This window comes from Rattus norvegicus, chromosome 9 (genome assembly GCF_021556685.1).
Source record: "Rattus norvegicus strain SHRSP/BbbUtx chromosome 9, alternate assembly SHRSP_T2T, whole genome shotgun sequence".
NCBI classification, from domain to species: Eukaryota; Metazoa; Chordata; class Mammalia; order Rodentia; family Muridae; genus Rattus; species Rattus norvegicus.
In genome coordinates, this window is record NC_141542.1 from 109,621,891 (window position 1) to 109,648,281 (window position 26,391).

The 26,391-nt window shown below is 42.4% G+C and overlaps 1 protein-coding gene, 1 long non-coding RNA gene and 1 other non-coding gene across 3 annotated transcripts in view; 1 reads left to right on the forward strand and 2 right to left on the reverse strand.

Moving 5' to 3' along the window:
• The window catches only part of LOC148003858 (uncharacterized), a 167,546-nt gene that overhangs the window by 40,362 nt on the left and 100,793 nt on the right, over positions 1-26,391 (forward strand). The gene's annotated exons all lie outside the window — the stretch shown is intronic.
• Positions 110-188, reverse strand: LOC148003859 (small nucleolar RNA snR60/Z15/Z230/Z193/J17). The gene has a single exon (XR_015630018.1). It is a non-coding gene; the product is annotated as a small nucleolar RNA snR60/Z15/Z230/Z193/J17 (small nucleolar RNA).
• Chchd2l3 (coiled-coil-helix-coiled-coil-helix domain containing protein 2-like 3) lies at positions 13,698-14,369 on the reverse strand. Its single transcript, NM_001015019.2, is given in 1 exon segment — positions 13,698-14,369. A coding segment is annotated over 1 exon segment (465 nt). The 5' UTR covers positions 14,342-14,369; the 3' UTR covers positions 13,698-13,876.

Here is a 26,391-nt window from a genome sequence, read left to right on the forward strand (position 1 = left end):
TGCCAAGATCATAGGTGTGACACTTTATCTGGCAAAGATGCAGTTTTGTTTTGTTTTTGATACAGTTTAAGCGCAAAGTTTAAACAGGCCTCAAACTCTCTTTTTTTTTTTTTTACATCAGATAAGAGCAAAAGACATGATTGTTCATCAGAGTTAAAGTCTGCTGAACTATGTTATCACTGTAGGCCTCAAACTCTTAATGATTCTCCTGCCTCAGCCTCTCAAGTGCTGGGAATATCACCTTGTATGGCTCAAAGATAAATTTCTGAACGTCATTCTTATCCTGCGATGATTGGCAACAGCCTCACTGTACTGTGGTATCTGCAACTTACACAAATATAATCCCATAAAGTCCCAAATAAATGTCTCTTTGATTTAAATGATGCAACAGAGGAGAATTCAAAATAAAAACATGTTTTAAGATTACACACACACACACACACACACACACACACACACACTGCATTGTACAAAATTACTTTATTATATTATTATATGAATACAGCCTTGGAAAAATCTGTGGGTAAATAAAAAAAAAACCCAAATTAAAATTCTGGCTACCAATCTAGATAAGATGGATGAAGCAAAGAAGTGCAGGCCGACAGGAACCGGATGTGGATCTCTCCTGAGAGACACAGCCAGAATACAGCAAATACAGAGGCGAATGCCAGCAGCAAACCACTGACCTGAGAACGGGACCCCCATTGAAGGAATCAGAGAAAGAACTGGAAGAGCTTGAAGGGGCTCGAGACCCCTTATGAACAACAATGCCAAGCAACCAGAGCTTCCAGGGACTAAGCCACTACCTAAAGACTATACATGGACTGACCGTGGACTCTGACCTCATAGGTAGCAATGAATATCCTAGTAACACCAGTGGAAGGGGAAGCCCTGGGTCCTGCCAAGACTGAACCCCCAGTGAACGTGATTGTTGAGGGGAGGGTGGTAATGGGGGGAGGATGGGGAGGGGAACACACATATAGAAGGGAAGGGGGAGGGGTTGGGGGATGTTGGCCCAGAAACCGGGAAAGGGAATAACACTCGAAATGTAAATAAGAAATATCCAAGTTAATAAAGATGAAAAAAAATAAATAAAAAATTCTGACTAACATAGTGATACAAAATCCCTTTCTACGCCACTTAAAAATTATTTTTTATGGAGCTAATGAAATGACTTAGCAGTTTAGAGCACTTTCCTAATGGGTTCATTGGCTTTTATTTTTTTCTTCTGGGCATGAGATTAGGAAAGATCTAAGACATCTCTTTGTTGTAAGTATCTGTGATATCTACATTTTGTAAGAATTTTTGCTCCCCTTACTCTGGTGTGGTGATAAAGGAAGATGCTGGATTGTGAGCTACATGATGGTAGGTTGTGGCCAACAGTTAGTAGGGAACTGATTCCTCTGCCAAAAGCCGGCAAAGGACTAGATCCTGCCAGCACTCAGCAGAGTGAGCATAGGGCTGCTTTCTGTTCCATTATTGCTAAAGACGATGGCAGACTCAATTGATACTTTGACTGGAGCCTTGGGAGCTACAGAGCCAGAGGGTCCAACCGCACCTGGACTCCTGACTCACGGAAGCAGTGAATAAGTTGGCCTCTTGCCTTTATGGGTTCTACCAGCCTTGAGTTGAAGATAATGTGGGAAGAAATTCCAAAGAGTTCCAAAATGCAAAACCCGGACACTCTGCCAAGTAAATATGAGTGAAGTGATTGTAGGTATGCCTGTGTAGCCTCCCACCATTTCCCCGCTCAGTCTCTCCAGCACTTCTTTTGGAGCACCTGGATTAGGTGGTTTTGTATACTGGGTAGTATGTCCCAGGATGGCTGCATCTCTGTGGAATCTGTTCGGTCTTTTGTTAGTATTTCTAAATACAGGAGTATACTTACCTATACCCTACTGCATGCTATTTACATGTTATTTATTTTACATTATGCATTATAAGTCATCTAGAGGTGATTTTAAAAGACAAGAGGCAACATATAAGTTATGTGGGTTATATATAGGTTATATGCAAATATTGTGCTATTTATATAAGGAACCCAAACACTGGCAGTTTTTGGTTATCCACAGGGGTCCTGGAGCCTATCCCCAGGAAACCCAGGGATGAGTGCTACTGTTGTGCTCTCATGCTAAGTTTGGGATTAATTTAATACTCATTAATAGATAACGAGCATATACCATCTAAGTGTTTTCCTTAGATGGAGAGACTTCAGTTGTGAGACTTTAGCTGAATTTTGCCTTCTTTCATTTAAAGAAGTTAGCAGGCACAGTCTAGGTGTATCGGGTAGCACTAATGCAGTGTCACTCTGAACTTTCCTTTTGCCTTTTATTAACTTTTGTTGGCATATGAAATCATGGGCTTCAGTGTGACATTTTCATACATATGTATCATTGTACTCTGCTCAGAATCCCTGCTCTGCAGTAGTCCCCTCCCTGCCCCACTGCCCCTGCTACTACTACTCCTTGTCTTGTTCCCTTCCTCCAAAACACTTCCACTTGTATATATGAACCATCAAACGGAAGAGAACATGATGCTCATTCTACTATTATGTTCTCTTATTTTTTAACTCTCCTCCCTTATAGATTCCTTCTGACCTCCATATAGTCTCCCTTTACTTTCATATGTGTATATATATATGTATATATGTATATACACACACACATATATATATAATCTACACATGAGAAAAAACATATAATTCTTTGAAGTGGAATCTTAAGGGTTTTTTGGGAAGTCGATTAGATGGTGTTTTGCTGGGGCAAACATATGAAGGAATGTTTCGTTAAAATCAACACAGGTGTGAAAGGCTAAGGCCAACTCATGAAGGAAGTATGTTGAAGTAGACACAGGAGAGAGGATGTTCTGTTAAAGCAAGCGTGTGGAAGGACATGAGATGAAAGATTCTTTGCTAGTGCACACATGTATTGGTCCGCCTTACACTGCATAGCTGAGCTGCATTTGTCAGGGCTCCATAGAGAGAAACTCACCAAAATACTTCTGGTGCTGTGCTGCAGATCGTTGCCACTTCTGGGGACTGGGGCTGATTGGTCGCATGTACTGAGACAAGACCCATGCTGAGGCAAGGCACATGGAGGACACATGATGTTTGGAGGGTATAAATAGGACTCCACGGAGTGACAGAGACAGAGCTTGGCTTAATGGTGCAGCTAGCTGTGCAACAGACTTGTGGGTTTCGAGTCTTTGCTGATCTTTGTTTCCCTAAGAGAGACATAGCCAAGAACTTCTGATGTTCCTGTTGGGCCCTCCTGCTGACTCTAGCTGAGGTTGAGGCCTGACCATCTCTACTAGGTTGTGTCACTGTTGTTGCTAACCTGACTCTCCCAGACTAGACTGCTGGTGTATCCATAAAGTGTCTACCAATGGATCGAGCTGCCACTGCCTGCTAACCTGTAAACTGAACTGCCGGTTTTCAGATAACACAGATGGGAATTGCTCCGAAAAGCCTTTCTAAACAGGCCTACTCCCCATGTATCCTTTCTTTCCCACTACCTCTGGTGGGTGGTGGGCTACAAGAGAAGTTAAAACATTTAAAAATGTGGTTTAAAAAATTAAAATTATAAGTCTATTTATCAGAGTCTGACTTACTGTGCTTAACACAAAAACTTCTATTTCAATCACTTCCAGGAAAATGACCTGGTTCACTCTTTATAGCTGAGTAAAAACTCCAGTATGTGCATATGCCACATCCCTTAACCATTCGCGTATTGCCAGACATACAAGTTAGGCTGACTCCGATCTTAGCTATGGTGAAATGTTAGTAATAGACTCAAGAATGTGCAGGAGGCTCTGTTGGATGATTACCAGTTTCCTTCAGGTATATCCCTAGGCATGATGTCCCCAGGTTATAAAGTAGGCTTATTTTTAGTGTCTTGAGGAAGCTCCACGCAGACTTCAATGCTGGTGGTACTAGTCCACGTTTCCATTAGCAGTGTCTCGGATTCCCTCTCTCTCTGAATACTGCCAGGATAACTCCATGCCTCACGAGGCTCTCCTAGACACTTGTATGTACTTCTGAGCTTACTGGAGAAGGCAGGGACATGCAGTGTGACTATCCTCCTCCTCCTCCTCCTCCTCAATTGTCATATGAAATGTTTATCTAAGTTAATATTTAGATTAGTATGCAATGCAGTGGATTAGATCAACACATATTAATACACATATGTCATTGTCATTTGCTCTCCCACCATCCTTCCCCATTTCTCTGCCCCCCTCTAGTTGGTTCCCTTTCTTCTCCAACTTAGTCCCCCTATTCTGATATCTGTCTGTCTGTCTGTCTATCTATCTATCAGAACATTTAATTATAGTAAGATAGAAATTGAAGCAAAAGATCTAGAAGTAAGTCAATATTATGTAATTTTTCTTTTCTTTTTCTTTTCTCTTCTTTCCCCTTCTTCCTTCCTTCCTTTCCTTTTAATTGTTTTTTCAAGATAGTATTTCTCTGTGTAGCCCCGGCTGTCCTGAAACTCATTCTGCATACCAAGCTGGCCTCAAACTCAGAGAGATCTGCCTGCCTCTGCCTCCCAAGTACTGGGTTAAAGGCATGTGAGATACCTGCCTTTTTTTTTAATTAAAATTTTTTTATTTAAAATATTTTTTTCTAAATGTAACATCTAAACACTACTTGCTAGCTGATAAGAACGGGAACTTCTATTTGTGCAAGAGGTGTTGGGTCTCAAGGGAGTTAAGTTGGTCCTGAGGGGAGATGCCTGGTATGTGTCTTTTCATATCCGACATCCTCAACCTCTATCCGTAACTCTTCAGATTTCTGGAATCTTTCCCCCATGCATTATTCTCACCTAATTCAGAGACTCTAGGTCTGAAACCTTATCTCATGGTCAAGTCAGAATATATGGCTTACAGAAGCTGATTATTAGATGGGGTGGGGCGGCCCATTCATGAGTAATAGCCATTTCAAGCAGTGGGTTGCTTATGCCCCTGTGATGATGGCACCTGATGATCCTTGTCTAGAGTCTACCTTCTTCAGCCATCTCCTCTCAGGTTAATCCAGGGCAGGGCTGGTTTGCATGACTAGCAGAGTACAGTGGTTTATAACTTCAAAGCCTAGGTCATAAGAGACATTGAAGCATTGGCTAGCTCATTCCAGAAAAGTACCGTGAGGAAGCTTGTGCAGAGCGACTGAGGCAAAAACCTAAAGCTACTGCTCAACTGCCAGATAAATATGTGATCCACCCTGGAAGCGGTTCTTACAGTAACAGGCAAACCTGGGTAACCTTAGCAACAAACAACCTATGGCTCCATTTAATAAAGGACCTGGGAGAACCACCCAGTAGGGTGCTCCAAAATCTGACGTACAGAAACTGAAACATAGGATGTTCTTTCTTTAAGCTTTTGAATTTTGGAATCATCTGTCACAATGCTCTAAATGTTTACTACAGCTAGCTATCTCTCCTCTCTCTGAAATACAGTCGTCTAACTTGCAAACACGGTCTTTGGTATACTTGGTATAATTGGGCTATAGTAGGCACTTGAAACTATTATCTGGATGAATTAATGCCAGCGGAATCAGGTGAAGATACAGCTCTAGAATTTAGCTAAGACTTCAGAAATAAATTAGCATATAAATGACTGATTAATTTTTAAATAAAAGTTTAAAATTAATTTATTCTCTCATATATTACATCCTGATCTCAGTTTCCCCTCCCACCAGTCCCACCTTCCCCACCCTCCATTACCTTCCTTCCCCACCCTCCATTACCTTCTTCCCCATCCAGTCCTCCTTGTTTCCCTTCAGAAAAGGGCAGGCCTCCCAGGGATATCGACGAAACATGGCATAGCAAGTTGCAATAAGATGGGGAAGCTTCCTGCCTATTAAGACTGGACAAGGCAACCCAGTAGGAGGACAAGGGTCTCAAAAGCAGATAAGAACATCAGACACAGCCCTGCTTTCGCTGCTAGGAGTCCCACAAAAGTGCCACACCACACAACTGTAACATTATACACAGAGGGCCTAGGTTAGACTCATGTAGGCTTCCTGATGGTTGGTCAGTCTCAGCGAGCCCCTGTGAGTCCAGGTTTGTTGATTCTGTGGGTTTTCTTGTGGTGTCTTTGACACTCCTGGATCCTACAATCCCGCCTTCTCTTTAGTAGGACTCCTAGAACTCTGACTGTGGGTCTCTGCATCTGTTCCCATCAGTTGCTGCATAAAGCCTCTCTGAGTACAATTGGGCTAGATACCTGTCTTAGTTAGCGTTTTACTGCTGTGAACAGACACCATGACCAAGGCAACTCTTATAAGAACAACATTTAATTGGGGCTGGCTTACAGGTTCAGAGGTTCAGTCCAGTATCATCAAGGTGAGAACATGATAGCATCCAGGCAGGCATGATACAGGAGGAGCTGAGAGTTCTACATCTTCATCTGAAGGCTGCTAGCAGAAGACTGACTTCCAGGCAGTTAGGATAGGGTCTTAAAGCCCACACCTACAGTGACAGACCTACTCCAACAAGGCCACACCTCTAAATAGTGCCACTTCCTTGGCCAAGCATAGTCAAACCATGACAATGCCAATCTGTGAGCATAGCAGAATAACATTAGGAATCATTTCATCGTTCCCTCCCCATTTGGTGCCAGTCCTGCTTGGCACTATCCTCAGTCTCTGGGCTATCGAGCCTCTGGTTTCTCATCCTTCAAGAAGTGCAATAGAAAACTTCCAGGAATCTATTAGGGTGACTTAGCTAAGACTCTTAGTAATGGTGGATGCAGAGCCTGAATTGGTCATCTCCTATAAGATGCTAGTGGAAGGTTTGAGGCGCCAACCCAGTCACAAAACCTTGGACCTACAGTTTGTCCGGTCAGCATGATACGCCATGGTAAGGGTGGCACAGGAATTGTGGGAGTGGCTAGCCAATGACTGGTCCAGCTTGAGACCCATCCCACCAGAGACCAAATTAATTTTGGAGAAAGCTTTGTAATAATAAAACAATAGTCCCATCACATGGTAGATGTATAGAATTTGTTCGGCAATTGTATGCAACTCAAATCTTTTACCATACTGCAAAGAAATTTAAATTAATGGCTCTATTGTGAAAGAAAATGAAAGAGGTCTATCGGATCTGTGGAGACATAGTGTGGTGGGAACTTTTATGTGTCAGATTTGTTTGGTTATAGCGCATGGTCATCAAACACCAGTCTGGGTATTACTGTACAAGGTTTAATACCTGGCAATCAATAAACTTTAAGTAATATAGTTAGGTCCTATACAATCAGTCAAGGCGTTATGAGTAAGAACTAGTTTTTAAAAATATTTATTTTTATTTTATGTGTATGTCTGAGTGTCTGTAAATATTTATGTGTATCATATGTGTGCTTAGTGCCAGAAAAAGGCACCAGGTCCCCTGGAGCAGGAGCGATAGATGGTTGTGAGTCACTGCATGACTGTTGAGAACTGAGTCTGCATTCTCTTCAAGAACAGCAAGTGCTCCTAACCACTGAGCCATCCCTCCAGCACTAGAGCCAGGTTTAAAAAGAGTTTCTCCTCCACAACAACAGTATCAACTCCTGCTATGATTCCAGCCCGTGAGTCTGTGGAGCTTAGATTTATAAATCCTCATAAACATGTGATCCAATTCCTTGACATATCCCCCACTCTCTTCCTCTCTGTCTCCCTCCCTTCCCCCTCCCTCCTCTCTCCCTGCCTCCTCTCCCTCCCTCCGTCTTTGTCTTCCTCCTCTCTCTGTCTCTCTTACTCTTTCTCCCATAGCTTTTTCGTGCCTTGGGTTCTTTCTTCTGGAGACTCTGTCTGATGTAGGTAGCCACTGCCTAGTATGGATGGACACACCTCCCTGACTTTTCCAAGATGTCTCTGGGATTCCTTTTATGCCGAGTGATGGGCAATGGCTGTGAGCATCGGTGACCTGTGCCACCTTGTTGTTCAAAATGGTGAAAATCCACGCGGTGCCTTCTCCTCTCTGTCTCAGAGGGTAAGGAGCCAGCTTCTCAGAGGTTGTACCCATGACACACAGGGAAGCAGATCATTGTCCAAATGGAAAATATTTTCAGGTTCTAGGCACACTTAACAAGAGCTGTTTTTGAAATCACGCGCATGAATTATCCATTATTTAGATAGCAGGCAGCTTATTCAGAATTTTGTTTTTGGTGGAGTAAGTGCATGAAAAAAATTTATCCTATAGTGAAGGTATGAAATCTAATGTGAAGATTCATAGCTTGATAACCGCTGTTCAAACTGTTCACTGAGATACAAAGACTTGGGGTCCAGTTAATTTTGGTGTGTGATTTTTTTTATTTGCAGGACTTTTTAATAGTAAAGTTTACAAAAACAAACAAATAAACAAGCAAACAACAAAACAAGCTTTTTGGGCTGCAAGTAAATGGACTGCATGTAACTGGATGGCTCAGGAGTGAATCTTCAGACTTATCCAGCTAAACCCAAGAGTTAAATAATGCAGCAAAATTGGGGTCTTCACTCCCTCATCTCTTTTCAACAATAAAGTCTAGCGGATGATTGTAATTTATTCTGCAGGCCATACCACTAACCCAACCCTTCCCCTGCAGCCTGGGAAGGGATCGCTTTATTCATTTGCCTGTGTGTTGAGATGGGACAGTTGGAGGGTCAGTCTGATCATGGTCTCTTGTCTGGTAGGAGTTGAGAATGAACGCCCTGTGGATGTTCTCCAGAGGAAGCTGCTGTGAGAAGTTGTGGGTAGTGTACTGGCTGGTTTTGTGTGTCAATTTGACACAAATTGGGGTTATCACAGAGAAAGGAGCCCCAGTTGAGGAAACACCTCCATGAGACCTAGCTGTAAGGCATTTTCTCAATTAGTGATCAAGGGGGAGAACCCAGTCTGCTGTGGGTGGTGCCATCCCTGGGCTGGTAGTCCCAGGTTCTATAAGAGAGCAAGCTGAGCAAGCCAGGGGAAGCAAGCCAGTGAGTAACATCCCTCCATGGCCTCTGCATCAGCTCCTGCTTCCTGATCTGCTTGAGTTCCTGTCCTGACTTCCTTTGGTGATGAACAGCAATGTGGAAGTGTAAGCTGAATAAACCCTTTCCTCCCCAACTAGCTTCTTGGTCATGGTGTTTTGTGCAGGACTAGAGACCCTGACTAAGACAGGCAGGGAGAGCAACGAAAGCCACTGAGCTCCAGGGTGTGTGGGCAGGAAGTTCTGTCTGGTAGGTCAGGAGGAAATTGCCTTGCAAATGTGGAAATTCACTTATATTCACTGAACATTGCTTTTAAAAACCGGAACGCTAGGGCTAAATGAGAGCTCAGACGGGTATGAGACGGACAGTCGGGAGAGTCGCTGTTGCACTGTGATAATTCATTTTAATCAAAGGGAAAAAAGAACCAGTTTGTCATGTCAAGACTCTGCATATTGAAAACATATGTATCGGCATATAAAATATGTCACATCTGACTGAAAGCAATTGAAACGATATATTTCTCTAGACATTAAAGCCAATGGTGAGTTGTTTTATGCTGAAGTCACATGCACAATTGCTCATTATTTAGAGAGTGACAACTCATTCAGAATTTGCTCAGAGAGCAAATTTTAACAAGTTGGCTATATAGCCACATGCAACCTACTTTACATACTGTGAATGAAATTAGTTAAAGGGGAAAATGAATCAAACACAAAGCTCTTTGCTTTTCAATTATATTATCTCTCTCTGCATATGTGTGTGTGTGTGTGTATTGCAAGTTACTGATATTATTTCAGGATGTTATTTATACTTGATTCTATTTCAGATAATATCATATGTTTCTAATTTATTTATTGTACGATTTTGTACTCATCAGACATATTTACATGAAAACAATATACTGGATTTTCCTGTTCATCCCAGGCAAGCCTTGAACTCATGATCCTCTTGCCTCAGCTTCATACATTTCCGCTGTTATGGGCCTCACATTTTAAACATTGTGACGTTTAGACTTCTGTGTTAGATGTGTTGCTGTTTATTGGAGAACCAGTGTTACTCAGTAGCAGGTAGAGAAAACATATTTTACCTTATGCTCTTCTCCATTTCTGTCCCTGCAGTTCTTTCAGACAGGAATAATTATGGTTCAGAGTTTTTGACTGTGGGATGGCAATCCCATCCTTCCATTTGATATCCTGTCCCTCTTCCCCACTGTGGAGCACTTCATTCAAGGTCTCTCCCTTTGAGTTCTGAGAGTCTCTCATCTCCCAGGTCTTTGGTACATTCTAGAAGGTCCCTCCACCTCTTACCTCCCAAGGTTGCCTGTTTGTATTCTTTCTGCTGGCCCTTAGGGCTTCAGTGCTGTTACCCCCAATATTTGATTATGTTCCCCCTTCCCCTCTTTGTCCCCCCTCTTCCACTCAGGTCACTCCCTCCTCCCCACCCCCTCATTCCCACTCATGACTGCATTCTTGTTATGAGCTGAAATATTTACTTTATTATTTGTATGTGTCTGTGTCTGCTCAGGTCATCAGGGGCTTGAACAGGGCATCGAATGCCCTGGAGCTGGAGTTTCAGGTGGTTGTGAGTTGCCAGATGTGTGTGCTAGAATTTGAACAAGCATTCTTCTGAAGAGCAACATGTGATCTCAACCATTGAGCCATTTCTACAGCCCCCCAGAACTTTCTAATATCAAATATTCCATTTCTTTTCAGGTAGAAGTGCATGCTAAATTCAAACAAAACAAAACTTCCGAATAGTAAAACACATTGTAAACATTCATTTAAAAATGATTATTTTTGTACTTTAAAATTCAAAGTTTATATTCACTTCGAGTTGAAAACAGACCTTACATGTGTTTTAATGCCCTTTACCGAAAACTGAGGCTCCTGTGCAGGAGTCATACCTGGCTGGAAAGTCTCCCAGGCAGCAATCTCCTTGGGTGGGGCAGTGGTCAGTTAGAGTTTCCACTGTTGTGAAGACACCGTGACCAAGGCAACTCTTATAAAGGATGACATTAAATTGGGGTTGGCTTACAGGTTCAGAGGTTCAGTCCATTATCATCAAGGTAGGAACATGGCAGCATCCAGACAGGCATGGTGCAGGAGGAGGTAAGAGTTCCCAATCTTGATTGTAAGGTAACCAGGAGAAGACTGGCTTCCAGGCAGCTAAGAGAAGGGTCTTAAAGTCCACCCCCACAGTGACACACTTCCTCCCGCAAGGTTACACATCCTAATAGTGCCGCTTCCCAGGCTAAGCATATTCAAACCACTACAGACAGCTACTGAAACGCTTGCCCTCTGTGCCCGGGCCACGTTAAGTCCAATAGAACAAACTCTTGACTTGCTTTTCAGAAAACTTGACCAGCTGCAGTTGGCAAATAGGCTTGTCATTCGAGCCTGATATCAGGCAGCTGTGGTATCCAAAATCCAGTGGATGTTTTCTAGGCTAGTGTGTGCACGTGCATTTATATAATAACATTTTTCATACAATGTATTCTGATCACAGTTTTCCTTTCTCTGATTTCCCTCGGATTCCCCCTTCCCACCCACCCCTTTCTTTTTCGTTCTATTTAGAAAACAAACAAAGAAAAAGCACCAAGAAAGCACATACACACACCCAAATAAACAACCCATAAAACCACAAAATTGGAAACCATAATACACGTGAAAAGACCAGATTACATCAGTGAGACAAACTACGCTTAAAACAAAGCCATATGAGAGAAAACATTACAAAAATACCACTGAGCTCATTTTGTGTTGACCATCTACTGCTGGGAATAGGCCTACCCTTAAAGTACCCAATGAGACTGCATTGGGGAAAACTATTTCTTCCTTTGTAAGTGAATGTCAATTGGAGGGAGATAGCTTCTTGGTTAGGAGTGGGAATTCTGCCCACTTCCCTTCCTCAGCACTGGGATCCTGTCTGACTTGGACCTGTACAAGCTCTGTGCATGCGGTCACAGTCTCTGTGTTCGTATCTGCATCAGTCCTGTTGTGTCTGGGAGACATTGCTTCCTTGGTGTGTCATCCATATCCTCCAGTTCTTATAGTCTTTTCTGATTTTCCACACAGTTCCTTGAGACATGAGGGGAAAGAGTTTTTTAAGACATCTCATCGAGTGTTCCAAAGTCTTCACTCTCTACACATTGTCCCACTGTGGGTCTCTGCATTAGCTCTCATCTACTGCAAGAGGAAACTTCTCTGGTAATGGCTGAATGAAGCATTGAGCTATGGGTATAGTGTAATGTAGGGGTGGTGCTGATGCTAAGGTCCTGTTCCCCAAATGGTTCTTGAGCCATCAATAGATGCTAGTGGCCAATGCTGGGCAGAATAGGCACGACTTATGGTCCCTCTGGGCAAGCTAGAAGATGAAGGAGAACAGGGGAAGGAGAAGGAAGCATGGCAGCAGGAGATAAGGACAGCCTGCTATGTGAGTTTTTTTTTGGGTTGCCATTGGCCACTCTATTTGATTATGCCCGGGGTAGTGGCAGGGGTAAGGGCGTCCAAGCGATTGTGCCAATAAGGCAAGTTGAAATTGAACAACTGTGTGTGTCTACATTTTTCATTCGAGGATCTGATATTCTCTGGGCAGGGGCTGTTAGTGCAGTCCATTCCTGGAGCTTAGGCAGGGTAGCCAAAGCTGTACACAGCAGCGAAATGTTGTTAGGCATTTTATGATTATGTTCTATGAGTGGAACCACAGTATTTTGTTTTCCTCTAAGCTTATGGCCTATCTAGCTTCAGGTCCTTGGTCACTCAAGCAGTGTCAGGATGGCTTCCATATCATTGGCCTGAAATCCAATCAGAGAGTAGTTGATTACTCCCACAACTTTTTTTTTTCTTTTGGATATTTTAAATTTACATTTCAAATGTTATTCCCTTTCCTGGTTTACCAGACATAAGCCCCCTATCTCATTCCTCTCCCCCTTCTTCTATAAGGGTGTTCCCCTCCCCATCCACCCCCCTTCCTGCCTCCCTGCCCTGACATTCCCCATACACTGGGGCGTGGGGTGTCCAGCCTTGGCAGGACCGAGGGCTTCTCCTCCCATTGGTACCCAACAAGGCCATCATCCTCTGCTACAAGCTGTTGGAGCCATGGGTCTGTCCTTATGTACCCTTTGGGTAGTGGTTTAGTCCCTGGGAGCTCTGGTTGGTTGGCATTGTTGTTCTTATGGGGTTGCAAACCCCTTCAGCTCCTTCAATCCTTTCTTTAACTCCTCCAGTGGGGACCCAATTCTCAATGGTTGGCTGTGAGCATTCGCCTCTGTATTTGCCATGCTCTGGCAGAGCCTCTCAGGAGACAGCTGTATCAGACTCCTGTCAGCATGCACTTGTTGGCTTTATCAATATTGTCTATGTTTGGTGGCTGTATGTATATGGGCTGGATCTCTAGGTGACTCCCACAACTTTTGGGACACCATTGCATCAGCATATCTTGCAGGCAGGTTGCCGCATCATGTAATCTAACTCCCATGGTTCCAGAAAATCCTATGCAGACAGCTAAGGGAGGGAAGCAGTGAAATAGTTCTACCAAACTGCAACATCTATGAACAACTAAATTATTAGCATGTCAGGATACACATAAAAGTGCAATCAGTGGCTCTCATATCTTAGTGGCTGCCTAGTTGGACTTAAGGAGAGAAATCATCCCTGGTACTGGATGGTACTGGCCAGCTTTCTAGGGCTAATGAGGCCATGGACCTTAGAAAGCAATTTATTGCGTCCACTTAATAAGACTAGCATAATTTCTTACTACATTTCAAATTTTATTCTTTTTTTTTGAGAATAACACACTTTATTTAACTCAATCACAATACAGTTAGTTCAAGGAAGCCAAACACTTGCCCAGTAACCAACACTACAAGCCTCAGTAAACGCCAATAAGGATCCACACGTGTGACTATCAATTATACAGAACCAAGTTTACATTTCTCCAGCTTGAATTTCTTGATTAGATTAAACCATTTGCAATCCTGCACTGCCGCAGCACCTCATTGAAGCCCTCACAGAGCTTGACATCGCTCTGGTTCTGAGCACACTCCAGAAACTGCTTGATCTCTAGAGAGCAAGGTCCAAAAGAATGCTGGTTCTGCAGCGGGGCTCCCTGAGGCTCCTGGTAAGTGATGTCAGGCCTCGCAGGCTCAGCATTAGCCCCTCCGCTGAAGCCCCCAGTGATGGCGTGACCCAGGGTGTGCCCCACCGCAGAACCCACAGCCACACCGGCTGCAGTGGTAGCCATCTGGGCCATCAGGCCTGGCTGCTGAGGGGCAGCAGCAGGTGAGCCGACTGCAGATGGGGCGGCAGCTGTGGCTGGAGGTTGAGCTGCTGGTGCTCTTCTGGGAGCAGCTCCCATCTGAGGGGCCCGGCTGGCCGGAGGAGTCACCCGGGAAGTGCGGCTTCGGCTGTCACGCGGCATCCTAACTGCTTGTACTCTCAGCTTTCAGAGACCACAAACTGCCTCAAATTTTATTCTTATGCACACCGATAAGTGAACTTACTATCCCTAATCAAAGAAGTCTCTCTGAAAATGGAGACTATCATAGAAAACCACAACTGGACATCATAGAGAGAGCAACAGACTGTAAGAGTACAGTTCCGATGGATAAATCCACTTTACAGCTCCCGCATCTGTGTCTCAGAAAATATCATGGGAAGGTCAGGGAGGCCGGGCGTGGAAAGAGCTAGAATACCAGGAACTCTGAAGTTTCCTGCAATGTATAAACAAGACTGGAATAAGGACAATATCCACGGACATGTTTATATGGAAGAGTCAAAATTTCAAGAGGTCCTACCCCGGACAAAGAACTACATAGTCAACTAATGACTGTGGAGAGGAGGAGAATTAGCCTCTCCCAGCAATGAGCCATCATTGGCTGTCCAGTGCAGAGTGGCCAGGCTTGAAGCCATGTACACACAAAGAACCAAAATGAATCCTGCAATATATATATATATATATATATATATATATATATATATATATATATATATATATTGCAAGAATTAGAAGCTATCAGGTCAAGAGTTGGGGTACAAAGCATATCCCAAAGCATAGTTGGGATAGAGGAAAGGTGGGGGGTTAGTGATATAATACTATTTCAGTTAAAGCATATTCAAAAAGTATCACTTGAGTTTAGTATACTGTGGGATTTATACTCTGTTTCCAGAACTTGCCACTTTGTATACAGCATTTGCAGTGCATGTCTCATAAGAGATATAATAATAAGAGGTATATAATGATATCTCTGCAGAGATTTCATTTTCTGGAAACCGGAGAACAATCTTATTAGAGTTTAAAAGAAGATCTTTAGGACGGGCAAGCTGTATCTTGGTAGATGCCTGGCAAAGAATGGAACGAAGAAGCAAAGAAAGCCATGTTGTTTGAGGTAGGTCTGCATGGAGGCCATTGTTTGAATTAGGACTGCATGGAGGCCAGCCATATGGCAGCAGGCAGCACATGGCAGGAGGACAAAGAAAGGAAGCCCGGAACTCCTGAAAATGCAAGCTTAGGTTCAGGGCAGCACCTGAGAGAAAAAGACCAAGAAAAGAATGGAAAGATTGCACTGGAAAGGTAGGCAGAGTCAACAGAAGTTCCCCATGGTGTCCAGGGACTGTGAGGCTTGTCTTTATGAGACAATATGAATGAGAGGTGCAGCTCAGTGGTGAAGCATTTGTCTAATATGTGCAAATCCATGGGTTTAGTTTTTACCATCACCAAAACCCAAATCAAAACCGATACGGAAGGAAAGCCAGACATGTACAATGATTGTTTGTGTGGGAACACTGTTGTTTCTTCTTTTGTATCAAGTGTCAGAGGCATGCAAATTAACTCCCACTGGGAAAGGTACATTAGGAAAATAATAAAAATGATAAAACCAGACATCATAGCTGTGCACGTCTCTTCCTAAGCCAGCATACTATTTGCATAAGATTCAGTTTCCTTGTGATGCCTTCATGCATGTCCCATGATTATATTCTCTTTCTGACCCACTCTTGTTCCTTTCTCACGTCTTGCTCACCTCCTAAGCAGGATCCTTGTCCTTTCCTGTCTTGCTGTAAAGTCTGGACTCCATACATGAAAGGACTTTCTGATTTTGTCTTTCTGAATTCTGCTTATTTGCTTAGTATGATGATTTCCAGTCCCATCTGCGATTCTGTTCTTTGAGGCTGTATAAATGTGTGTGTGTGTGTGTGTGTGTGTGTGTGTGTGTGCGTGTGTGTGATAAATTTATATATATATATATAAATATATATGCTGCATTTTCTGTAGTATTCATCTGTTACCAGACATCAAGGCTATCCAAAAGTTAGTTGTTTTGAACACTACTACAATGAGCATTGAGTGTGCAAGTGTTGACTTAAGAGATGGAACGTGTGGTAATCTTATGTTTTAGTATTTTCAGGAAGATCCTTACTGATTTCCACACTAGCTGTACCAGTCTATAGTTTTACTAGCAGTAGCACAAGAATCCATCTTTATCAATATCTTCATTAGTGTCTTATTTATGAATGGGCCATGGTAGAATCTTTTTTTTAAAAGATCTATTTATTTATTTTATATAGGTACACTGTAGCTGTCTTCAGACACACCAGAAGAGGGCATCGGATCTCATTACAGATGGCTGTGAGCCACCATGTGGTTTCTGTAATTTGAACTCAGGACCTCTGGGAGAGCAGTCAGTGCTCTTAACCACTGAGCCATCTCTCCAGCCAAATCCAGGGTGGAATCTTAATGCAGTTCTGGTCGACATTTTCCTGATGTTTAAACCTTTAAAGGGGCTGGGGACTTAGCTCAGTGGTACAGCGCTTACCTAGGAAGTGCAAGGCCCTGGGTTCGGTCCCCAGCTCTGAAAAAAAGAACCAAAAAAAAAAAAAAAAAAACAACAACAACAACAAAAAAAAACCCTTTAAATACATTTATTGGCCAATGGTAGGGTTTTTTTTTTTAATTTTAATTTTTTTGAGAGTTGTCTTCATAGCACATTTGCTCATTTACTGATCACATGGCATTTTTGGTATTTAATCCGAGTTATTTGCATAGAACTTTCTGGGTAGTAATCCTCCACTGGGTGAATTTTCTCCCACTGTGTAGCTTTCTCTTCCGCACTCCCTCTTTCTCATTTCACTTGTCTTGGGGGAGGCCATGTTGTGTGTAATCCTACAGAGAGACTCACATAGTGTGGAGTGGAAGCTCCCTGCCACAGCTCCGTGGTTGGGCTTGGAAGCAAATCCTAGATCCAGTTGAGCTTCAGGTAAATGCAGTCTCATCTGACATTTCCTGTAGCCTTGTTGCCAGATGAGCTGGGACCACTGAATTACACTACCCCTCATTTCCTGAACCCTCCAAACTATGAAAAAGATTTAAGTTACTAAACTGGGGTAACATGTCACAGTCAGTCACTAACGTCCATGCATACTGGTCATTTTGAAGGTTTGAAAAGTGAACACTAAGTTGGGACCAGAGCCTTTTTTGAGGCAGAGGTTTTTCTTTATTTTTATTTTTATTTTTTTATTTTTTACTAGATATATTTCTTTACTTACATTTCAAAGGTTATTCCCCTTCCTGGTTTCCTGTCCATAAGCCCTCATCCCTCCCCTCCCGCTCTCCCATACAGGTATTCCCCCTATACATCCCCCTTATTGCCCCCCTCCCCCCACCTATATTCCCCTGCACTGGCAAGACCAAGGGCTTTCCCTTCCACTGGTGCCCCAACAAGGCTATTCTCTGCTACATATGCAGTTGGAGCCCTGGGTCAGTCCATGTATTGTTTGAGGCAGATTTTTAATCAGATACACAGCGAGGGGCTGCTAACTGTAGATCAGGCTGGCCTTGAACTCAGAGACCCATCTGCCTCTGCTTCCCCAATGGTGGGATTAAATTCCTAAGCCATCATGAGGGCTGTACCTTAGTTTTATTTTATCATCTCTTGGAGGAGCTAAAGCCGGGCTTTCAAATGATGCAGAGTGAATCGGGCTGATACTTTGTAGCTCTTTTCCACACTTCTTCTGCTGGCTTGAAGTCTGGAGAGACTGGATGAGGGTTAGCTGTCATGGTTTCTAAGGTCTGCCTCAGGGGTAATCATCTCTATTTTTATATATTGGGACCAGTACACAGAGGAATAACAAAGGACTTGTGAGATGGGGTAACCAGTGCGATTGCATCTCCAAGTTTAAACATGATAGCTGTACATAGTCTTCAAGCTTCCTGCTTGCCCCAGGCATTTACACAAGATTTTGGCTCCCCATGCTAGGTAGGAATAGATCACATAGAAATAACCATAGATTTCAGGACAGTGAGGAATATCTTTGATTATGCTCATAGTATTTCACTCAATGTTTTATTAAGTGCCATATCCCATGTTTTGAGGAGTTACCTGCTACTTTCTATTTATCTGAACCTATCCACACATTTCCATATGCAAACATACATATGTATGCTAAAGAAAAATCTAGGCATTTTATATGAACAAAGTCAATTTATTTTTAAAAGATGAATAATTTTAAAATGCATTTTTTGCCTAATAGGATTTCTTTCATGCAAGTAAAAAAGTTATTATGGGATGGAAGGCTCAAAGTGTTGAAAATGTGGCAGGATCAATACAGTTCTAAGAAGCCAATTAAAGGATTCTAAGTAAAAAGGATTAGTTCAGACTAAGTAGGTAACCTCATCTCTTCTAGCAACTTAAAAAAAAAAAGACATGTATTGATGCAAGACGGCCAGCAGGGGTCCTCAGCTCCATAGTCTATAGCGGAAAATCTCTGCCAACTGTGTGTAACTCACTGATTTCTGGCACCCAGTTTCCTTACTTCAGACTTCGAATCAAAGCATGCAGTTTTAAATTATTAACAGGAGATGGTTGAAATTAAAAGTGTAATTAGTATGTAGGACAGTGTATGATGTCCTGAAAACACACAGGTGCAAAAGACGAAGGGAACAACAATATACTGGTCTTATTTGTGACCTTTGTAGGTTTTCGGGGGTCTCAGGTTTTTTTTTTTTGGGGGGGATGTCTCAGTTTGAATAGCTGTTATGCTGGGAGAAAGTGAAACAAACACCCTCCCCCAAAAAATCCTGAAAACTTGAAAAATGTATTTTTGTAATAAAAATGAACTCTAAGGAAGGAAAACATCATAAATATAAATGACAAACTAGAAGGAAGCTTGCACTGCCCTTGGATCGACTGTCCTCATCCTTATACACATATACATACATATGCATATATGTATATATGTATATATGTATATGTATATATTTACACTGATATCATCATGTCTTCCCTCCTCCCTTCTCCTCTTTTCTCTCTTTTTCTTCCTTTTGACTTTTCAAGATAGTGTCTCACTACACAGCCCGGGTTGGCTGCCAAGTCTCTGTCGTCCTCCCTCTGGTCCTGAGTGCTGGGGTTACAGGTGAAAACCACCATAACCAGGCTTTCACTGTAAAATTTCTTAAAAGGAAGTACTCAGAGAGAAGAGCACCAGAGAAACCTGGGCATTACTTGCTTCCTGGTATTGCATTAGTGTTATTTGACACCATGTGCCAAGAACTCTAAAGCTCACCTTGGTCAGAAAAATAGAACCAAGTTCTAAGACAATTGTGGAGTCTCTCTGGATTCCGCTTCCTCATGTGCATGTCGCCCAGGATGCGGTTGCTCCTGAAGGGAGTGCACCACGGAGAGTGGAGGGGTGTAAATGAAAACCTACACATGGACATACGTGCTGGGCAGACCTGGTTAGGATTACCTCTGAGCCAGGAAGCAATGCGTGTGAAAGTTGATTCTCAAGAGTGAGTATATGCAGTCCCCAGGGTAAAAGAAACAGGATGGCATTTCTTTTTTTCTTTTTTTTTGTTTTTCCGTTTTTTCTTTATTAACTTGAGTATTTCTTATTCACATTTCGAATGTTATTCCCTTTCCCGGCTTCCGGGCAAACATCCCCCTAACCCCTCCCCTCCCCTTCTATATGAGCTTCCCCTCCCCATCCTCCCCCCATTACAGTCCTCCCCGCAACAATCACGTCACTGGGGGTTCAGTCTTGGCAGGACCAAGGGCTTCCCCTTTCACTGGTGCTTTTTTTTTTTTTTTTTTTTTTTTTGGTTCTTTTTTTTGGAGCTGGGGACCGAACCCAGGGCCTTGCACTTCCTAGGTAAGCGCTCTACCACTGAGCTAAATCCCCAGCCCCTGGTGCTCTTACTAGGCTATTCATTGCTACCTATGAGGTTGGAGTCCAGGGTCAGTCCATGTATAGTCTTTGGGTAGTGGCTTAGTCCCTGGAAGCTCTGGTTGGTTGGCACTGTTGTTCATATGGGGTCTCGAGCTCCTTCAAGCTCTTCCAGTCCTTTCTCTGATTCCTTCAACGGGGGTCCTATTCTCAGTTCAGTGGTTTGCTGCTGGCATTCGCCTATGTATTTGCTGTATTCTGGCTGTGTCTCTCAGGAGCGATCTACATCCGGCTCCTGTCGGTCTGCACTTCTTTGCTTCATCCATCTTGTCTAATTGGATGGCTGTATATGTATGGGCCACATGTGGGGCAGGCTCTGAATGGGTGAACCTTCTGCCTCTGTTTTAATCTTTGCCTCCCTATTCCCTGCCAAGGGTATTCTTGTTCCCCTTTTAAAGAAGGATTGAAGCATCCACATTTTGATTATCCGTCTTGAGTTTCATGTGTTCTGTGCATCTAGGGTAATTCAAGCATTTGGGCTAATAGCCACTTACAGGATGGCATTTCTAGACAAGTGTCCTCTTGTCCATCTTAACTTTTGAGGTTGTGTTCGTATTTCTCCTTCTTTCCCTAATACTTTCTGTTCTTTATCTTTTCTGCCAATGTTAATAATTGGAGATATTTTCTTTAAAGCTTCAAGATATTAATTTATTTATTTGTGTGTGTGTGTGTGTGTGTGTGTGTGTGTGTGTGTGTGTTCGCTTGCATGGGTTTATGTGGTCCATATGTAGGAGCCTCAGGAGGGCAGAGGAGGACATGGGATCCCCTGGACCTTGCATTACAGATGGTAGTCAGCCTGCTATGAACCAAAGTGGGTTTCTCTGCAAGAGCATTATGTTATAGCCAGTGCTTCTGTGAATACTTTAGGAATAAGTAAAAGTATTTAGGGCAAAAATATCAAATAACATTGCAAGGATTTAGCTAGAGTCATAAACACACATGTGCAAAAGTTAGTATTGGATGAGTCAGATCTTCTATTGCTGTGATCAAACTATGACCAAAAGGAACTTTGGGAAGAAAGCTTACTACCCCCCCTCCCTCTCTACCACTGAAGGAACTCATGGTAGGAAGTCAAGCAGGGTAAAAACCTGTAGACAGGAGGCCAGAGAGGATACATATCCAGCTGGAGTCATGGGTCCCCCGCCATGTGTACTCATTGGTTGGTAGTTTAGTCCCTGGGAGCTCTGAGTGGTCTGGTTGGTTGATATTGTTCTTCCTATAAGGTTGCAACTCCCCTTCAGCTCCTCCAGTCTTTTCTATAACTCCTCCATTGGAGTCCAGTCCAACGGTTAGCTGCAAGCATCCTCATCTGGATCTGTAGGGCTCTGGCAGAGTCTCTCAGGGGACAGTAGCCTGTTTTCTTATTCCGCCCAGGACCACTGGTCCAGGGGTAGCACCACTCATAATGGACTTCCGTATCAAACACTAATCACGAAAATGCCTTACAGCTGAGCCTTATGGAGGCATTCTCTCAGTTGACGTTCCTTCTTCTCAAATGCCTCTTGTAAAAGTAACTTTTTACTCAGGAGACGCAATCGTCGTCTAGGAGGCTTACCGCTGAATAAGTTCACCTCCCTGGTCCCTTCTGAACTCTGGCTGACTGGTTCAGCTCAGCTGTTCTGCCTCAAACTCTTCTCCAAGATGACTGATTCCAACTGGCTTCCCTCGGCTTCTGACTGAATTGCTGTGCTTGAAAAAACTGACTGAATTCCAGGAACTGAGCTGTGCTGGCTTCACCAGCTTTCAGAACCGAATGGAATGGAATGGAACTGCATGAACTCAACTGTACTCAACTGAACGTCACCAAGTGAACTGAGCTGGCCGACTCCATGAACTGATGCTTTGACCGTACTCCCTCTGCATGGCTTTAAAATTGCCTTTCTTTCCTGTTTGTTGGGGCGTATCCTACCTCTGACTCATTCTGTCAAATCTTTCTGTCTGTACCTAAGTTTGGGACTAAAAGTGTGTACTAAGGGCATATCTAGCCAGAGGGATTAAAGGTGTGTGGTGTGTCTGTATTCCAGCTAGATCACACAGACCTAGAAGGTCTTTGGAGGTGATTTTTGCCAGAGCAGCCACGTTGCTGGATTAAAATTCCTCCACAGCCTCTAGCTTGTGTCAAGTTGACATAAAAATGAGTCAGTACAAATATATATGCATGTATATTACAAATCCCTTACAGTAATGCTTGGTGGAAGCCAGACATTCTGATGTGTTCTTTTACAATTATATCCTTAGCTTCTTTCTATGTAATAAATGAATCTATAAATCTACACTTGACCTTGTGTGTGTGTGTGTGTGTGTGTGTGTGTGTGTGTGTGTGTGGTCAGATCTTTGGCTAGTGTCCTCTGTTTTGGTGGCTTTATGTGGCTTGTTAAAGTCGAGGGAGTCAGCATTATTGTTTGTACTTTTCTGTCTTTGAACTATGGCAAGTGTCTTTAAATCATAGCAATGTATTCACAGAGTAGAGCCATTTGTTTTCATTTTGTTGAAGGGCTTTCCCCCCACTCATTGGCTCCCGCTTAGTTCTTAGGTGATGTGTTACAGACATGCTCTTGTTCCTACCTCATTGGCTTTCAAGCTCAGTCTTGAACTGCTTTAACTGTGACCAACTTAGCTCTGGGACAGTATGCCAAGGAGCTCCAGCCGCATCACAGAAGAAGGTGAAAGGCATCAGAGAAGGAAAGCCAGACATTTTTTCTCCAAGAGTCTCCTCTGGGCAAAGAGGAAGATTGATCCCAGAGTTCCACATCTGGGTAAGATCTTAGCTTACCAAAAGAATGTGATTGTTGGTAGGGAGAGAAGGCCACCCCGTGAGTATGGTAATACATTTTAAAATTAACTTCGCTGTAGGGCTCTGGCGCTATGGGACTCTTGATAGCGATTTCTCATCCGTCTAGGTGCATGGGTTTGGGTGAAGGGAAGAGCGCCCTGGCAGGGAGGGGGAACAGCTTTTGCCCCTCAGTTGCTTGGGCCTTCTGTTGCCTGGACCAGACTAGGGGTGCAGGGGAACGCCCAACACTTCGTGCTTCTGTTATCTACATTAATTCCGTATGGATGGACCTTCTTATACTAAGTTACCACAAAAACAGTATTTTGAAATAATACTAAGCAAAATGGACTACATGCAAAGAGTTACAGTAGCCTGTGGTTGTCTTCTATTTTACGGTGAGATGGAGAAAAATGTTTTAGACTAGTCACTGAGCCAGACTCTGTAATTTGTTTTTTATTTTTTAAATTTATTTATTTAATGTGTGTGAGTACACTGTAGCTGTCTTCAGACACACCAGAAGAGGGCATCAGATCTCATTACAGATGGTTGTGAGCCACCATGTGGTTGCTGGGATTTGAACTCCGGACCTCTGGAAGAGCGGTCAGTGCTCTTAACCGCTGAGCCATCTCTTCAGCACTGTAATTTTTTGTTATTTGTAATTATTACTGAGATACCAATATCTCAACATAGCCGTGTGAATAGGGAACTACACTATTTGAGTATTTTCTCTGGATCACCAGATTATTATATTATCTCCTTATACTGAGTAGTTATTATCTCTATTTTGTAACCAAAGTGGGGATAATAACTTCTTTCCAAGCCGTATTCCCTCTATCAGAATGTAAATAGGATTGAATCCAAAGAAACATTAAAAACAAAACAAAACAGTTCAACACTTCAGATAAGATGTGTTAAGGCAGGGATGAACTGAGCCTTAGTAGATCCCACCGATTCTGTTTTTATTCAAAATTTATTCTTTTTTAAACCAAATAATCACAATAAGAGTGAATCATCTCTGTCTCTATCTCTCTGTCTCTGTCTCTGTCTCTGTCTCTGTCTCTGTCTCTCTCTCTCTCTCTCTCTCTCTCTCTCTCTTTCTCTGTATTTTGGAGTGCGTGTGAAGAAGGATGTGACCCCTCTTACGATGTACCTTGAGTTATAGTATAAAGTAGATGAATTGTGATAAAGTGAGAAAATTGTGAAACGTGTTCATGGCAGTGAAAGATGGTGACCTCATCATTACCCATGCCTTGCTCACCTTGCTGTGTGTTCCGCTGTCCTATCTTTATGAAAAGAACAGGAGAAATTTGCTGGGTGTTGGTGGGGCATGCCTTTAATCCCAGCACTTGGGAGGCAGAGGCAGGAAGATTACTGAGTTTGAGACCAGCCTGGTCTACAGAATGAGTTCTAGGACAGCCAGGGCTACACAGAGAAACATCATTTTGAAAAAACAAAACAAAACAAAAACACAAACAAACAAACACAAACAGGAGAAGTTATGTAGAGCAGAATAATGGCGGACCTGTTTCTAAATGGACAGCTTTCAATGCTGGATCCTGGAGCTTCAAAAGTAGAGCTGGAAAAAAGCCGATGTGTGGGGAGCTTTTGGGGCTGCCTTGTAGGAATTTGGCAGGAGTTTGACACTGAGCTAGGACTCAGGAAGTAGGCTCAGATAAGAATATTTACATTTGGGCTAACACAAAGCTTAAAGCAAACTCAGCGGGGGAATGTGGGGCATTTTATCTTGGTCATTCTGATAAGCCCCTTGAAACAGTTTTCGAGGGCCTTTGTTCATTGCCTTGCCTAATCTTGACTATTTGTGTTTATTGCCTTGTGTTTCCCTTGACCTAGATCTGACCTTATTCTTTGCATGTATTTAAAATGATGCAAAAGCAGGCTGGAGAAAAATAAACCCGTGTCAGCCTTAGCACGGGCTGGAGTCATGTTATAGGGTCATCTAATTGTCTTTTTATTTTCAATCCTCATTTTCTCCCTGGAGACCCAGTTGACTGACTGAGCTGGCTTGGTCACTAATGGAAAAGGAATTTTTGATTATAAGTTAATGAATGAATGAATGAACTCTATCATCTATCAACTATCAATCACTATCATCTATCTCTATCCATCCATCCATCATCGATCTCTATCTATCTATGTATCTATGTATCTAAGTATCTATGTATCTATGTATCTATGTATCTATGTATCTATGTATCTATGTATCTATGTATCTATGTATCTATGTATCTATGTATCTATCTATCTATCTATCTATCTATCTATCTATCCATCCATCCATCCATCTATCCATCTATCTAATCCATTTTGTTGGGCCTTATTTGTCTCAGGTTGGTTGTGAACTTGCTATGTAGCTAAGGATGAATTCGAAGTTCTCATTCTTCTTCCTTTAACTCCTGATCACTGAGATTATAGACATGTGAACCACATGCCCAGTTTGCTTGGTGGTAGGGATTGAGACCAGGGCTTTCTGCATGCTAGACAAGTAGTCTACCAAGTTAGTTACATCCCAAGCCTCTTCCTTTGCACACTTTTATGAGAAAGGGTCTTAGTCCACAGCCTAGATCCTCCAACTTCAGCCTTTGGGAGCTGGGATTACAGAAGTGAGCCACCATACCTGCCTGCATAAGGTATTTTAGGTTTCTAACTTTTTGTGTCTTAGATAAAATCAGGTTGACCCCCCTTTCCATAGACTTATTTTTTGTTCTCGCTGTTAAAATATGAATATTTTAGAATTTCATAAATTATAAATTTGCATTTAAATACGGTCCTAAATAAAATTCATCTTTGTTTTTAGTTGAAAAAGTTTGCTAAGAAATGAGTTGCAAGTGAAATTTTAATGGCACATTCGCCTAATTGGGTAAATTAATTGTTTTACCTTGCTTAGAAATAGTTTAAATATACAGTGTAATGTAATTGCTATTTATAAACACATAAATGAGATTTGAGGCATTTCAGGGATAAGGAATAATTCCTGTGTATGCATTAAAGCAAGACTTTAATGCAAGGCAGTTCAGGTAATGTATGCATCTAACATAATAAAGTTGCTACTTAAAGTTGCTTTATATTTAATATCAATTATACAAAACATGAATATTTTTCCTCAAGTAAGACTATTTCTTTTTGATAAAATGATAAAGTTATAAAGCATCAGTTTTTTCAAAGAACAGTAAAAGGTCAGGGGAGATTTTGAAGCAGTAAAGAGACCAATTTATTCTATTAAGCTCTTTATAGCTTGAAAGAATACTTTAGCTATAACTGCTCCATGTCGCAAGAATTATCATGGCAAAAGATTAAAAAAGAAACCTAGAGTTTAGGGTACTGATTGTGGAAACGTTCTGAAGTAATTTCTCAAGTAGGGGCACTTGGATTATTTTAGACAGAAAATATTGCACGGTGGGAAAATAGAATCGACAGTGTCATAATCAACAGTGGCATCATACAAAATAATAGTAGCTGAC